Source organism: Podarcis filfolensis, assembly GCF_964270895.1.
Source record: "Podarcis filfolensis genome assembly, chromosome: 13".
NCBI classification, from domain to species: Eukaryota; Metazoa; Chordata; class Lepidosauria; order Squamata; family Lacertidae; genus Podarcis; species Podarcis filfolensis.
In genome coordinates, this window is record NC_139615.1 from 43,842,744 (window position 1) to 43,860,158 (window position 17,415).

Genomic DNA, 17,415 nt, shown 5'->3' on the forward strand with positions numbered 1-17,415 from the left:
GGGCTGGTGTGTAAAACTAGGGAGGTGTGAGAAAAAGGCTGGGGTTTGTGAGTGCCGGAGTGCAAAGCAATGTTAAGCACTCGCTTTGCTGGGTTGGCACGAAAGGCGTGTGCAGAGACTAATGCTCTCAGCTGCCATTCGGCTCCCCTCTGCCCCCTGCCCCCCCAGGGGGAATGCGCAAAAGGAGCATCGCAGAGTGCGCTGCCTCTGGCACTTTGTCCCTTCCTGCCCGGTACTTCAGATGCACTTGCCTCTGAACATACGGAGTTGGGGTTTTATTCACCTTAGTTTCTGTCTTGCTCATTTCATTGGCCACAGGGTGGCTTGCAGTACAGATAGGATAGAGAGGAATTCTTTAAAAACGTGACCATATATGGGTTGGGAAAGCACCCCCCCCCATTTTGCAGATTAATTAGCAGCCCTGAGAACATGGGCTGGCTCGTTAGCTCACATCACCTGCAATTACCTGCCCTGCGGTCCTTTTTTTTTTGCTGCCTTCCACTCATTTCCTGCCAGAAAACACTTCTGGGGGTAGGGAGCTCACACACACACACACACACACACACACACACACACACACACGTGCATAAACCAGAGAAGATAAACGTAGGTAACATGCACTGGGTGCTTGTAGTGAACTGGGGCAATACATGTGTTTGGCTCCTGCACATGTCAGGTGCAAGAATCTATGCATCCTTCAGACTTCTGAACCCTAAGTTTTTAATGTGATCCATGCGACGGTCACCTCCAGGCTTGACTACTGTAATTCGCTCTATGCAGGGCTGCCCTTGAAGCTGTCCCAGAAACTCCAGCGGGTGCAGAATGCTGCAGCGAGGCTCCTCACGGGGTCTCTGCCATGGGAGCATATTCACCCAGTGCTTTTCCAGCTGCACTGGCTCCCGGTGGAGTACAGGGTCAGATTTAAGGTGCTAGTTTTGACCTTTAAAGCCCTTCACGGCCTAGGACCCTCGTACCTACGGGACCGCCTCTCCTGGTCTGCCCCACGGAGGACCTTAAGGTCCATATATAGCAACACCCTAGAGGTCCCGGGCCCTAAGGAAGTTAGATTAGCATCAACCAGAGCCAGGGCCTTTTCAACTCTGGCTCCGGCCTGGTGGAACGCTCTGTCTCATGAGACCAGGGCCCTGCGGGATCTGATTTCTTTCTGCAGGGCCTGTAAGACAGAGTTCTTCCGCCTGGCCTTTGGTTTAGAATCAGTTTGATTCCCTCTCCCTCTTTCTTTTTCTTTTCTCCTCCTGTGAAGAGGCTGCATCCTAATGTTTTAATGTTATATCTTAATCTTTTAAATTGTATTTCAATCAACTTGTTTTTATTATTGGTTGTTAGCCGCCCTGAGCCCAGTCTTGGCTGGGGAGGGCGGGGTATAAATAAAAAATTATCATCATCATCATCATCTCAAGGCCACTGATCAGTTTTTAAAGGCAGAGGTGCTACAGGGGGTGGGCAGGCTCAAGCCTGCCTCATATCCACATCTTCTGGCACCAAGGACTTCCTATCTCACTTACTTGAAATGCACCTTTCGCCTGCTCAGAGCCAGTCTCTGTTTTTATTAGCATATCTTGAAATCGAGGCCTAACACTGAGTTACGCATGGTGAGCCCAGGCTATAAGTCAAACAACAATGATGACAACAACAACATACCTGCTCATGTGTGACGGGGATAAGGCGCTGTTTGGAAAGTTCCCGTAAAGTGTTCAGGTCGGTGCGCATGTCCAGTTTGCAGCCCACCAGAACCACCTTGGCGCTGGGGCAGAACTCCTGTGTCTCCCCCTGCCACTGCGGGGGAACAAAATCGGGAAATAAAGAACAGTGGGGTTAGAAAAACTGGCTCAATCACCTGCTGTCAGGGCTGGAGTCAGACGCACGTCAGCATGAGAGACGCAAGGCTCCGTTGTCAATGAAGTTAACTCTCAATTCAAGGAAACGGCATACAATTCAGTAACATTTCTCAGCAGGTCTTGCCCCCTATGGAGCAGTTGCCAGGACTGAAGGCCCCTGCCCTCCACCCCGTCTAAGGCTCCTCCTCTCACAGATGTTTCCCAAGCAGTCTCAAACTGCGTCTGTGCACCTCTGGCCTCCATTCTGCTCTCATTATCCTGCACGTTCTTGGAGACCAGCAGGGAGGGGAGCTTGTCACAGCTGAAGAGGGAGACTCCCTGGATTCTTCAGCAGCCTCTTGAACCCCCCTCCTCTGCTTCATCCTCTGAGTCTGAACTGCTCCCTGTCACCGGCTCTCCCTGCTCACTAAACCCTGTTTCCCCTTCAGCATCCAATTCTCCCTCTGACCTCCCCTCAGTGTCCCACCACCAATCCCCGGGCTCTGATCCTTCCTCCTCTGGGGTTTCTCTTGGGGCTCCCACCACTCCTCTTCGGTCCAGCCAGTCCCTGACACCTCTCACCTCCATTATGCTTCTTTTGCCATTTCCCATTTGCCATTTTTTAAAAGCGCTCTCCGGCGCAACACTTGTTGCTATTTAGACGAGCGGCAAAATACAACCGGTAATGTTTTTTCATGCGATGCCACATTCCATAAATCAGCAACAATACTGAAAAGCAGCGTTCCAGGAAAGGAAAGGGCGTTGCTTGCCGATATTCAGCACATAAAAATGATACACTACCCCTCTGCAAAATTTAGATTACAAGCTGAAGATTTCTGTTTTAAAGCTTTCGGGTTCTGACATGTTCTCTTTCAACAGTTTTTGCACAATGCCTGGCTGCTTGGGCATCTAAATAATATATTGGTAGAGTCTGGCTTGTTTTGCTCAGTGATGATGGCTCTGCTCTCTGCATATACTCCAAGGCTTCCTTTTCTTTTCGCTGCTGTGCCCATTCCATGACTTCATTGTCGCACCACCCCAGGAACAGAAATTGGTATTGGCCAACGTACTTCAGTATTCCAAGAATCTCTGCTTCAAACATCAGCTATAAAAGCAAGTTTCTAGCCCGTGAGGCTGAAAACACTTCAAAGTGTGGGAAAGTCTCCAGTGTTATGGGGCTGGGCTGAGAAGGGTTCCGTCAGTGATGGGGACTGCTACACAGCCTTGAATAAATCTTTGGAGGGGGTTTTTTTCCTACCAGCAAATAATGGGAAAATTCAGGATTATTTGCATTGTTCATACAGATTTCTGGCACAGAATTTGGGTCACCTTGGTGGCTCCACCCAGCCTCAGCTCAGTAGAAATCAAGTCTCTACAAAGTTGTTTATTCAAAGAGCGTCAAATGGCTTCCCTTCCCCTCTGGCCTTACAAGCTGTGTGGAGCCAAAGCTCAGTGGGAAATCAAAAGCCGGTTCCTATTTTGCAGCCAACTCCAGTTTTGCACCCAACGGGCAGCAATTACGAGGGCTCCCCCCCCCTCCCCGATGCATTCACATTTCAGCCTGGGGGCACAACACTCCGCTTTCAAAACCTCCCATATTTATATCAGTATCAAAAAGCTACACCCCCGATTTCTGCTTCGCAGCACCTGAGGTGCAATTTCTGCCACACAAGCCTGTGCAGTGTTCACTGGAGGGAAGCAGAAAGCTGTTCGGAAAAGAAGTCCTATGGGACACCCATTTGTTCTAAGCTTCAAAAAACCCTCAACGTGTTCCCCTCAAAGCCTCTGGGAGGGTTGCTGCAGAGACAGACCGAAGGTGAGCAGTGAAGGGTATAGATAAGGGAACAGGAACAATTTGCCAGAACGTGCAGAGATAGCCCATTTCAAAACCCTCTTAGTTTTTCCCCCCACCCAGAAGTCCAGAACTCAAAGTCACTGAGCATGCAGTTGGGACTAGGTGGGTTCCAAGTCCTGAGGCATCGACTTCTGGGAACTTTTAACTAAAATAATATAAAGTTAAAGCCTCACCCACAGTGTCACGTAACAGAAACAGCTCTTGGCTCCAGCTGTTCTGATTTAAAGAACGAAGAAGCTAAATATGCAATGTTGCCAGGCACATTTGGGGCTCTCGGTTATGCTGGCCATAATCCACAGCTGGCACAGAATATTCCGCAAATAGATGTGAGAAGAACAGCATGCAAGAACAGCATCGCTGTTCCATTTGCAGTCTCCTGTTTTCACACGTGGACAGTGCTCCCTGGATAGCAGCGTTTGCCGGCAAGTTGTCAGAGATATTCTAGGCATGAGGGCTAGAGTCTTTCCCCTGGAGTCCCATCCCCAAATTCCCAGAACGCAAGCTCTAGAAGGGAAACTATGTCAGAACCAAAGCTTTGAGCCTGTTCTTTTTCTTCTTCTTTGGCGATCACTTGTAGCCAAGTAAGATTGTCTTCCATAAACACGGTTTTAACAACAAGTCCGTAAGTGACTGTGGAGGCCAATTCTGGACCCACACGTCCTTCCACAGTGGGGACATTGGTTTCTGGGCAGGAGTTGATCACGGTGTGGATTTGCCAAGCATGTCTTCCTCTTAGCAAGTTTCTCCCTTGCATCCTGAGTTTGAGTGTCTTCAAAGCCAGCTTAGAGCACAACTGTGATTCTGGAGTCCCGCTGTATCTTCTAAGATGTCAGCTCTCCCCAAACTGAAAGATCATCCCCTGCCCCATCCCAAACTCCCCAGTATATTCTAGCTGGCTCACCTTTTTAAGGACGCTGTCCAAGGTCTCTGGGCGGCTAATGTCAAAGCAGATAAGAACAGCATCCGAGTCAGGATAGGCAAGGGGGCGCACGTTGTCATAGTATGTTGAGCCTGTGTGAGAAACACACATAACATTAGCTTGTTTGTATTGAGATTATATATGGCATTTGGCCTTTTAACTCAGAAGGCTTATTCCCTAACAGCTGAAACAGAATTCCACACAGAGCCGACACATTTTTTGAAATTAAAATCCGGAAATTTCAAATTTGCAGGACTGAATGATAAATGGTTTCCAGTAGATGGTAAGTGACCTATGCACAACTCCACACACCCTGGTTTATATTATGGTTGATTTAAAGCTCCTCAACTCATAATTAAGAAACTGTTTAAAAGAGCATCTATCAGATTTGGGAAACATGTGCATTTAAGTACTTTTGCATGCGGTTTGGTCAAGCATTCCCCCTCCCAGTTCATTTCAACTTTCCTGGGGTGCGTGCAAACCTGAATGCCCTCCTAATTTAGATTAATTTAATTAATTTGTATACCACCTTTCAATTGTTGATTTCAGGGAGGTTCCCAACATAAAAAACTACAAGATACAAAACACAATCTATCCAGTTTGGAGGCCCAGAAGGTTCTCAACCTGCAAAATGAGGCAACACCTTTTTTTTAAAAAAAGACAGAACTACACACAGTTTCTAAAAACCCCGGTTTGCAGAAGTAACGCGAGTGCAGAAGGCTTAACCCCTTTCCCCGTCAAAGTGTTTTCCAATGGTTGCTTTCCCTCCAGCCAGAATTGCTTTAAGTTTCAGAGCCCAGCAGAGGAGAAATCCAGGAGACCAGGAATAAAAAAGGATTGTTGACCCAGCGCTTAAGAAAAGATTGTGGGTCTAGCAACTGGCGTTTGACCACCAAAGCAGACCAAGGGTAATAAGGTAAGAATCGCCACGCAACAAAATTATCCCTCTCCCTGTCTGAGAGTCTGCAAAGCCCTGATAGACAGTTGGCTTTCCTGAATATCTATTTCCAAGTCCAAATTCCGTCATCGTTAGCCATTGGGTGTCCATGGACAAATTATAGCTTCCCAGTTCCCATCTGTAAAATGGAAACAACAGCTGGTCTTAGAGGGCTGTGAGCAGTGTTCAAAATTAGCCAGATGCCAGGCACATTTTACACCTGGCTATCGGCAACTAACAACCAAGTCAAGATGCCTGGGCTCCAGGATGGTGCCTGACATCTGAGGATCATTGGATCGGGACTGTTTTCACACACAAATACCCCACCCTGTAGAATTCTATCAGTTATATTTTATCTGCTCGATCACAATGATTTCTGGAACCAAAACGTTTTTTCTGTGCAGCCTGAGCAGGAGCAGTCAATAACATTATAGTAAACTGTAGCAGCTTGTCTTCCCTTAACCCACCCCACTGCCCTGCACACAGTTCTGAAGAATATTCCTACGTTATGAATGGTCCAGGTCACCATTAAGAAAAAGAGCTAGGAATAGCCTTATATATATGTGGACTGTCCCTCGATCAAGTGACTTTTCCTCCTTAAGCTCTCAAAGTTCTTAAGCTAGATCAAGGTTGTCATTTGAACCAGCCAGGTGTTTAACTGAGAATCAACCACAGTCGGCCCATCATTTGAAAAATAAGACTTGCCCCAAACGGCAACTAGACATTCCGTTTTGGCGAATGTAACCTGGGTTTAAGGAGCCATTTGGCACCTAGCTTCTATATCAAACATTGGCTGTGGTGGCAATTATAAACAGATGCTGTATATTGCTTTGTACTTTCGAAGTGCCATGCAGGAAATTTCATGTGGCCGTGGACTGGAAGCCAGGGAACTAACATGTTTAGAATAGGTAGCCTGAAGTAAATTCCCCCACCTTGCTTTCATCACGTAGAAGTGGTGCCAGGATACCAACGCAGCAGAGACCATAAATTAAAGGTAAAGGGACCCCTGACTGTTAAGTCCAGTTACAGACGACTCTGGGGTTGCGGCACTCATCTCGCTTTACTGGCCGAGCTTTCCAGGTCATGTGGCCAGCATGACTAAGCCGCTTCTGTTTTTATATATATATATATATATATATATATATATATATATATATATATATAATATTTATTGAGGTTTTACAAAAACATAGGTTTACAAAATACAAAGAAAACATATGGAAAGAAAAAGATAAAAAAAGAAAACATACAAAAATACATAAAAAATAAAAAATACAAAATACAAAAAATGAGTAGATAAAAAAAGAATTAAAAACAAATCCGTTTTTTATAACTTTAAACTCATTAGCTTGTTTCCTTGACCTCCTCACACCTCCCCTTTTTATATTCCCATTTAAATAATCAAATCAGCAAATCCTTACCCTCTTTCGTTTATCTTAACTCTGTAACTTAACATATTATAACTCTATATTTTCATCCATTGTCAATTCATTTTTGCATATTCTTATTAACTTTGCTAATACCACTTATTTTCAATCCAACATCATTTTAACATTCATTAATTTTACAGTGTTTCTGCAGATAGTCTTTAAATTTCTTCCAATCTTCTTCCACCAACTCTTCTCCCAGGTCTCGGATTCTGCCAGTCATTTCCGCCAATTCCATATAGTCCATCACCTTCATCTGCCACTCTTCAAGGGTGGGTAACTCTTGTGTCTTCCAATACTTTGCAATAAGTGTTCTTGCTGCTGTTGTTGCACACATGAAGAAAGTTCTATCCTTCTTTGGCACCAATTGGCCGACTATGCCCAGGAGAAAGGCCTCTGGTTTCTTCAGGAAGGTATATTTAAATACCTTTTTCATTTCATTATAGATCATCTCCCAGAAAGCCTTAATCTTTGGGCACGTCCACCAAAGGTGAAAGAATGTACCTTCATTTTCTTTGCATTTCCAACATTTGTTATCAGGCAAATGATATATTTTTGCAAGCTTGACTGGTGTCATGTACCACCTGTATATCATTTTCATAATATTCTCTCTTAAGGCATTACATGCCGTAAATTTCATACCGGTGGTCCACAATTGTTCCCAGTCATCAAACATAATGTTATGACCAATATCTTGTGCCCATTTAATCATAGCAGATTTAACCGTTTCATCCTGCGTATTCCGTTTTAACAGCAAGTTATACATTCTTGAAAGTATTTTAGTTTTGGGATCTAACAGTTCTGTTTCCAATTTTGATTTTTCCACCTGGAAGCCAATTTTTTTATCCAAATTATAGGCCTCTCTTGTTTGATAATAATGAAGCCAGTCTCGCACTTTATCTTTTAATTTCTCAAAACTCTGCAATTTCAATTTGTCTCCTTCTTGTTCCAATATTTCCCAATATTTCGGCCATTTGGCCTCCATATTGAGCTTTTTCTGTGCCTTCGCTTCATGACTAAGCCACTTCTGGCAGACCAGAGCAGCACATGGAAACACTGTTGACCTTCCTGCTGGAGCAGTACCTATTTATCTACTTGCACTGGCGTGCTTTCGAACTGCTAGGTTGGCAGGAGCAGGGACTGAGCAACAGGAGCTCACCCCGTCGCGGGGATTCGAACCTTCTGATCAGCAAGCCCTAGGCCAGGGGTCAGCAAACTTTTTCAGCCATGGGCCGGTCCACCGTCCCTCAGACCATGTGGTGGGCCAGACTATTTTTTTTGGGGGGGGAATGAACGAATTCCTATGCCCCACAAATAACCCAGAGATGCATTTTAAATAAAAGCACACATTCTACTCATGTAAAAACACGCTGATTCCTGGACCGTCCGCGGGCCGAATTGAGATGGCGATTGGGCCGCATCTGGCCCCCAGGCCTTCGGCTGCCTACCCCTGCCCTAGGCTCTGTGGTTTAGACCACAGCGCCACCCGCATCCCAGGCCATAAATTAGCAGGCTGCAATTATATATTCTGCCGAAGCCGAATCCACAACAGCACATGCCCCTCCAAAATGCAAATGGGAGCAAATGCTTTGATTTGAGGCACAAATTGCCAATGCCTCACTAGACAGCAATGGTCTGTGGCACGACATTTCCGGAGGTTTCGGTTCAGCTGCGTGAGAAGAGAGAAGAGTTCAGCTTCTTGGGAGGGAAGAAGGAACAGGTGCTTGCTTATAATGGACGAAGGGATGGAGGGACAAACCAACGGGCGATACCTCACCGCCCAGACTGGACCCGTTCTGAACCTCCCCTTATCTTAGCAAGAAATGTCCTCTTCTGGATTAGTCCTTAGGGATGGGAGCACTTGCTACTTCACAGCTGAGGAACTGCCCCTCCTGGATAACAGCTACTACTACCAGCAAGAAATGACCAGTCCTTCATTTCCAAGGCTGGGGATGAGCTAGCTGGATGTGATCTCTGACCTGCAATCTCAATTATATCTCGAATGACTGCGCTGACTCGGTGGCGAGGGAGAGGTATGCTCCAAGCACTGAGATGCACTCTATTACTATTTCCAGTGCTGGAGCACCAAGCCCTTCTTCCCACACCAGAACAAAGTGTGCAGGGTGAAGCAAGGTGTCATGAGCTGTGTGTGGCTGCCGACAAGAAACCAGCAGCTACGTGCCTCGCTCTCATCTCCCCTTCAGTGTTGTGGACCGGCTGGATGCAAGTGAATGGTGGGAGGCTCTCCCGGGAAGAAGGCTCAGAGCCTGGGAAGCTGAAGAGGTAACAGGGTTTAGTGAGCAGGAAGAGGTTGTGACAGAGAGCAGTCCAAAATCAGAGGCAGAAGCAGAAGAGGAGGGAGGCCAAGAGGCAGAGCTGAGTCAGGCTGGTGAAGAAGCCAGGGTGTCTCCCCCTTCTGCTGTGACAAGCTCCCCTTCGCCCTGGTCTCCCAGGACCAGGAGAGGTGTGAAGTGAGAGGAGCAGAGACAGGTGTGCTGGCGGAGTCTCATATTGCTTGGGAAGGACCCAGGAGAGCAGGAGTCTTAGACAGCTATGGGAAGGCAGGGACCTTCCGTCTCCACAACTGCCTCATGGGGGAAAGACCTACCAAGAGGAGTTGTTGTGCACTCCTGAGCTGGCCTTGTTTCTGCTAATAAAGAGTTAGCGCCACTTACTCCGTGTGATTTATTGCTGGCTCGCTCCTGACATTCTCTAACACAGGGGTAGTCAACCTCTTTATACCTACTGCCCACTAATGCATTTTTCTTGATGGTAAAATTTCCTTACCGCCCACCAGTAGAACCCCCTACCGCCCACCTGGAATCCTGAAACGCCCACTAGCGGGTGGTAGGGACCAGGTTGACTACCCCTGCTCTAACGTCTAGTACAACATCCATGACCACCTGGGTTTTTGCAGATCCCCATCTCAGCCGGCGACCACTGAGAGGGGTGAGGTGGGGTTAATGTGGAACGGTGTGGCGCTAAGGAATGGGACACAGCTGTACTTCATGCCACAGGCAGGGAAAGGGGAGACGTCAAAAGGCAGCGGCTGTTTTTGGGAGCAGCTGCGAGTGCATCTCGTAATGTCTAGTTCTGCCCTCACCCAGTTACAAAAGCCAGGCAGAGCTGCCTGCAAAGTCCCAACTCATCCAAGTTGCTACTCTCTTGCCAGGCCAAGGACTGCAATGAACAGCTGCACTCTGCACCCAGAACGGAGCCAATCCATCATCTGCTCTGGCAGATAGTGACATTCGTTGCACAGGGACGGTGGCCCGCTCCGGTTCAGAAGCAGCGATGCCCACTTTTGCTCTTGGCATCTTGTAGCTCTACGCTGTGCCAGGACCTGATCACGGCAGCCAAAGTGCCAGAATATCAGAGAGAGAGTTTGACTGCGGGGCCACTGCGCACGCTGAGCCAAATCGACAAAATCCAAGCATTGCAAAGGTGGGTGGGACGCAAGAGCTCATCTCTCCCGATTCCCCTGTTGCATGATAGGACTAGCCCCGGACATATCTACCCAGAGCTCAACGTGCCACTATCAGGAGGGCTGGGTGCTCTGCACACGAGCTCCCGAAGGCACAGCCCCATTCGCTGTAGCTGCTTTTAAAAGATGGCGCTGTGGGTTAAACCACAGAGCCTAGGGCTTGCCGATCAGAAGGTCGGTGGTTCAAATCCCTGTGACGGGGTGAGCTCCCGTTGTTCGGTCCCTGCTCCTGCCAACCTAGCAGTTCGAAAGCACATCAAAGTGCAAGTAAATAAATAGGTACCGCTCCGGCGGGAAGGTAAACGGCGTTTCCATGCGCTGCTCTGGTTCGCCAGAAGCGGCTTAGTCATGCTGGCCACATGACCCGGAAGCTGTACGCCGGCTCCCTTGGCCAATAAAGCGAGATGAGCGCCGCAACCCCAGAGTCGGTCATGACTGGACCTAATGGTCAGGGGTCCCTTTACCCTTACCTAATGTTCAAATCCAAGTCCGGGAAGAGCCCAAGGCTGGGGATGGGGAAACAGGAGCAAGGGAAAGATTCTGCTGCGTCTTCCAAGCAAACAGGGCAACGCTGCAGAGAAGAGATCTAGACGCACAGTGCCAGTCTGACACAATGAGGGAGCCCTAATTGCTTTTGCAATGAGTCACCTCTGAAGCACAGCACACAATGACAGGAGCATTAACAACAAGCAATATTCTTCACACAGCACCATATGTCTCCCTCGTCTTAAGGAGACCAACAAGTGGTATCAGACCCACAAGCAAGTAAAAAACTCAGATATATAATCTAATCACCAAATGGCCTAGGTAATAATAATAATAATAATAATAATAATAATAATAATAATAATAATTTATTATTTACACCCCGCCCATCTGGCTGAGTTTCCCCAGCCACTCTGGGCGGCTCCCAATCAAATGTTAAAAACAGTACAGCATTAAATATTAAAAACTTCCCTAAACAGGGCCGCCTTCAGATGTCTTTTAAAGATTGGATAGCTGCTTATTTCCTTCACTTCTGAAGGGAGGGTGTTCCACAGGGTGGGCGCCACTACCGAGAAGGCCCTCTGCCTGGTTCCCTGTAACCTCACTTTTCGCAATGAGGGAACCGCCAGAAGGCCCTTGGTGCTGGATCTCAGTGTCCGGGCTGAACGATGGGGGTGGAGATGCTCCTTCAGGTATACAGGACCGAGGCTGTTTAGGGCTTTAAAGGTCAGCACCAACACTTTGAATTGTGCTCGGAAACGTACTGGGAGCCAATGCAGATCTCTCAGGACCAGTGTTATGTGGTCCCGGCGGCCAGTCCCAGTCACCAGTCTAGCTGCCAAATTCTGGATTAGTTGTAGTTTCCAGCTCACCTTCAAAGGTAGTCCCACGTAGAGTGCATTGCAGTAGTTCATGCGGGAGATAACTAGAGCATGCACCACTCTGGCGAGACAGTCCGCGGGCAGGTAGGGTCTCAGGCTGCGTAGCAGATGGAGCTGATAAATAGCTGCCCTGGACACAGAATTGACCTGCGCCTCCATGGACAGCTGTGAGTCCAAAATGACTCCCAGGCTGCGCACCTGGTCCTTCAGTGGCACATTTGCCACATTCAGGACCAGGGAGTCCCCCCCACCCCCATGGAATATCTTGGCACTTTTTTGGGATGAGGATGGTTCATTTCATTTATATACCGCTTTATATTCCAAGGAACAAATCTCAAGGTTTACAACACATTAAAACATCAAATAAAACAATCCAGGAGAACCCCCCAAAATTCAAGCTTCAAGGGAAACATTTCAGATCCTTCTCTTAAGTGACATTTTGCTTCCCCCAGTCTGGCATGCAGAGATCTCCGCCCCGTCGCAATTGGAACCGCACCGGCGGCAAAACGTGCCTGGCGCCTGGCTAATTTCTAACACTGACGGGTGGAACTGCAGCTTCTCCTGGCGAAAGTTGAACTGGAAAGCTGCGGGAAATGTTGGCATGGAAGCTCAAACAACAGAGCTGTGAAAAGGCTGTGGTTCTCTGGTTCCAAAAGGCTTCCCAAAGGCCCCAATCCCTCTGGAAGGGAGCAGCATCTTCGTATGTTCTCCCTACGTACATCGGACGTCTTGTTTTTCCTGGTGCAAGGAAAACATAGTGCTTTCCCTTAAGGCTGGTCCAGAAGCTGCAACTGATAAGGAATGCTGCAGCAAGGTTGCTTACAGCAGGCTTGGGGTTGGGTTTCCTTTATAACATGCAACACCATTGCTGAAAGAACCGCACGGGCTGCTAATATGCTACCAGAACAAGTTTAAGATCCTGCTTTCAGCAGACAAAGCCCTGAGCAACTTGGGATCTGATTATCTTCAGGATCACCTAACCTTACATACACCTGCCTGGTTGCTGCATACCTTGAAATAGGCACTGCTAGTGGGGTCACAAGCTCCTTGCATCTACAAAGAAAACTCCCCAGGGCTTTTAGTGTTGTGGCACCTGCCCTTTGGAATGTTCTCCCGGTAAATTATCAGGCAGGCGTCAACACCACTGGAATTTAAGCACCTGCTTAAAACAGGTTTGTTCAGCTAGCCTTACTCCAACAGGTGATCCGGTAAAGTTTATTTGATTTGTTGATTTGTTATTCTGTGTGTTGTTATTCTTAAAAAGCAGAGGCATCACCTTGCCGACAAAGGTCCATATAGTCAAAGCTCTGGTTTTCCCAGTAGTGATGTATGGAAGTGAGAGCTGGACCATAAAGAAGGCTGATTGCTGAAAAATTGATGCTTTTGAATTACGGTGCTGGAGGAGACTCTTGAGAGTCCCATGGACTGCAAGAAGATCAAACCAATCCATTCTGAAGGAAATCAGCCCTGAGTGCTCACTGGAAGGACAGATCCTGAAGCTGAGGCTCCAATACTTTGGCCACCTCATGAGAAGAGAAGACTCCCTGGAAAAGACCCTGATGTTGGGAAAGATGGAGGGCACAAGGAGAAGGGGTTGACAGGACGAGATGGTTGGACAGTGTTCTCAAAGCTTCTAACATGAGTTTGACCAAACTGCAGGAGGCAATGGAAGACAGGGGTGCCTGGCGTGCTCTGGTGCAGGGGGGTCACAAAGGGTTGGACACGACTAAACAACAAAACAACAAGTGTGATTTTTCAACTGATGTAAATTTACTGGCGATTTTTACGCTGCTCATGGTCTCGATATCTTTAAAAGCATTTCATGGTATAAAAATATTTATTTTATTCCCCCCCCCCCAAAGTACTTTGCAGGTAAAGAGAAGCTGTTGCAAATCAGAGAAAAGCCAAGCAGCCTGCTTCCTTGCACCGCGCAACTCTATCCATCACAGAATAGTCCAGGAGGAATAAGAGGGCTTGGATGGCGCCCAAAGGTGCATTTTCAAAAGCTGCTCTAATAATGTGAGGAATCGGTTCCTCCAGATGAAAGCCGTATAATCCGTCAAAACCAAGGTGACACCGTGCTGATCAAACCTCAAGCACCTGGGCACCGAATATACGTTGCTGCCTCTGAAGAATTGGATTCTTTTCCTCCGGCCTTTATGTCCATTACCAGCAATCGCTCTCATTTCAACCGCACATTTTAGCTACTGAACAGTTTTCACATTCTGCCTCCACTGCGAGATGGCCAGGCTGCTGCAGAACAACTCGCTCACAGCCGCTCTGCATGAGCTACACAAGTGGCTTGGGATCTGAGCCCAGGCGTCACTTGATGTCCTAGAGGGGAAAGAGGGACTCACGCCTGCTTCAAAACTGTGCTCAGTCTCTGCCTCTGAAGTTCTTTTCCCCCTGTCAGAAAGTCAAATATGTAAGCTAGGGGCCAAATGGCTCCTTAAACCAAGGTTACAGTCGCCAAAATGGAATGTCTAGTTGTCGTTTGGGGGCAAGACAGCTCTAAAGCCTTATTTTTCAAATGATGGACTGACTGTGATTGATTCTCAGTTAAACATCTGGCTGGTTCAAATGACAACCTTGAGCTGGGTTAGGAACTTTGAGAACTTAAGGAAGAAAAGTCACTTGATCCAGGGACAATCCACATATACTGTATTTTTCGCTCCATAAGACGCACCTAGTTTTTGGAGGAGGAAAACAAGAAAAAAAATATTCTGAATCTCAGAAGCCAGAACAGTAAGAGGGATCGCTGCGCAGTGAAAGCAGCGATCCCTCTTGCTCTTCTGGCTTCTGGGATAGCTGCGCAGCCTGCATTGGCTCCATAAGACACACACACATTTCCCCTTACTTTTTAGGAGGGAAAAGTGAGTCTTATAGAGCAAAAAATACGGTATATTGGTCTATTCTGACCTCTTTTTCTGCTCCTGCTGACTGATGACTGCTCCTGCTCAGAAAAAGCATTTTGGTTCCAGAAATCCATTCTGATTGTGCAGATAAAATATAACTGATAGAATTCTATAGGGTGGGGTATTAAGTGTGTGAAAATAGTCCCGATCAATGATCCCCAGATGGTGGAGATGTCAGGCACCATTCTGGAGCCCAGGCATCTTCACTTGGTCGCGAGTGGCTGATAGCCAGGTGCAAAATATGCCTGGCTAATTTTGAACACTACCCTCCATTTCAGATTGGGGGGGGGGGAGAGCCTACTTCATATCAGACTAAGGGAAAGCAATGTACTGAACCCGACATCCCTATAAAAATCCAGTGCAACTGAAGAACCATTGTGCAGTTTCTTCTCCCAGTAGTGATGTATGGAAGTGAGAGCTGGACCATAAAGAAGGCTGATCGCCAAAAAAATGATGCTTTTGGATTATGGTGTTGGAGGAGACTCTTGAGAGTCCCATGGACTGCAAGAAGATCAAACTGATCCATTCTGAAGGAAATCAGCCCTGAGTGCTCACTGGAAGGACAGATCCTGAAGCTGAGGCTCCAAGACTTTGGCCACCTCATGAGAAGAGAAGACTCCCTAGAAAAGACCCTGATGTTGGGAAAGATGGAGGGCACAAGGAGAAGGGGACGACAGAGGACGAGATGGTTGGACAGTGTTCTTGAAGCTACCAGCATGAGTTTGACCAAACTGCGGGAGGCCATGGAAGACAGGAGTGCCTGGCATGCTCTGGTCCATGGGGTCACGAAGAGTCGGACACGACTAAACGACTAAACAACAACACCCAAACACTTTTTTGGTCCACATCCCCTTCCCCAGCCTTGAACACCCCACCACCAAGCAGAAAGGGATGTACCAAGCTTATCCCTCACTCCCAAAAAAACAAAACTGCACGAGAAATAGCAGATCAATTGTCCCCATGCCAGGGCCTGCCAAAGGAAAAGCAGAACCAGCAGGCTTTGGGTCAATAGAATCTAGACTGGTCCCCAGGCTCAAGCCGGAAAAATCCACCACCCCATTATCTAAGAAATGCAGTCAGCCTGGATTTACCAGAAGTGGCCTGGAGTGCGAACACCTCCAAAAGCCAATTAAAATCGCTGTGAAGGTCTGGCCAGTTCACTAAGGAGCAGCAGCTAAAACCTTGCCAGAGAGAGAGCGAGAGCACTGCAGAATGACAGCATCTCTCTTCCAAATCACTCTCTTTTAGCCTGGATTACTCAGTCTGTATACTAATAAGCAACATGTGGTTAGGGCACTAATTTGAGCCCTCCTGCATAGCCCCTGTGATCCAGCTTTAGGTGAAAAGGGGAGAAGAAGCAATTGTGCATGTTTTTCTAAGTGCAGTGTTTCGAAAACAAAAAAGTGACCACGGATGCGCAAACAGCAATGACCAGAGACCAGAACATGACGATGGAAGAGGCTGGTACAGAGACCAACATTCATCACGTGTTCCACCATCCTAGTCCGGCCATAGTTCTCAGGGGTGGAGAAAATCTGGGGCAGAAAGGCAAGCAAAGGGGGAATGATCAGGAACACAGAGTGAGATTTCCGCACACCCCTTGTTTGCAGGCATCACTTACCCAGACTAACCTGATCCAGTCAACAAGATTTCCGCTCAGTCACTTACAGCAGCAACATTCAAACTGGCTTTTAACTGCGGCTGCAAGTGAAGCCACAACACAGTTGCATCCCATAGAACCAAATGGAGCAAACCATGACCCCTACAGCCAGGCAGCGCATGTTTCGGATTTGGGTTTGTCTGCAAAAGCTGCACGTCTGCCAGAGGGCTATGAATCAGCATGCAACCAAGCCAAAAGCTTAGAGAAAGGAGACCCAATAAGTAAATGGCACGATCGCTCCATTGGAGTCTGCCTGGGAGCTTGCAACAAAGTCAGTGCCAGGTGGCTCTTCGTAGCTCACAAGGTTCAGAATGCCTCCAAGGTTCTTCTTTGTGGACGGGGACACCAAGAAGTGAGGAATGTGCAAAAATGGCATCAGGCTGCGCACGCAAATGTCGTGGAAGGGAGCATGCACTAAAATGGAATTTCACGCAAATCCCAAGTGTCTGTGATTTGGGGATATTCTCCTTTTGCTTCTCAACACACAGAGCTCCATTCACCCACCCAGAAAGAAAACAGAATGGACCACTGGTTCAGTCGAGCTCAGTAATGTCTTCTGCAGCTCCCCTGTGCTTTAAGTTAGGGACTCTTACCCAGAGATGCTGCAGGACTGAAACTGGGAACTTTTGCATGCAAAGGAGGCAATCTGCACTTGTGCTAAGGCGTCCCCCCTTTTTAAAATAATAATAAAAAAATTCCACTCATCCCTCTCTCCCGACAGATGCTGTCTTCACAAGAGCTTTTGGAGCTGCTTCATTACAGAGCAGCCACAAAACCCGCAGGAACAGTTCCCTAATGATCTGGAATTGCTCATCATTTCAGCAGAAGCAAAGTCCTCCATGAATGTATTCAGATAGCTTTCCCCCACTGGACCAACTTGCTCCCCTCTGTTTTCACCAAGACCCCTGCCATGCATGGGAAGTATAAAATCAGACCAACAGAAACACCTACTCCTAGGAGAATAAAGCCACGAAACGAACAGCTCATCAACTCCCAACGATTCCTTCCCAATT

The 17,415-nt window shown here is 47.5% G+C and overlaps 2 protein-coding genes across 3 annotated transcripts in view; one reads left to right on the forward strand and one right to left on the reverse strand.

Annotated features, from left to right (window-relative positions):
* Positions 1–17,415, forward strand: part of LOC310747938 (tigger transposable element-derived protein 1-like) — a 943,100-nt gene that overhangs the window by 372,267 nt on the left and 553,418 nt on the right. The window lies entirely within an intron of this gene.
* RND2 (Rho family GTPase 2) overlaps positions 1–17,415 on the reverse strand; it is a 40,173-nt gene that overhangs the window by 4,521 nt on the left and 18,237 nt on the right. Inside the window, exons 3-4 of the mRNA XM_083583588.1 lie at positions 4,595–4,704; positions 1,663–1,797 (exon numbers count right to left, since the gene is read on the reverse strand). Of these exons, the coding sequence (XP_083439714.1) occupies positions 1,663–1,797; positions 4,595–4,704 (245 nt within the window). The remainder of the gene's footprint in view (positions 1–1,662; positions 1,798–4,594; positions 4,705–17,415) is intronic.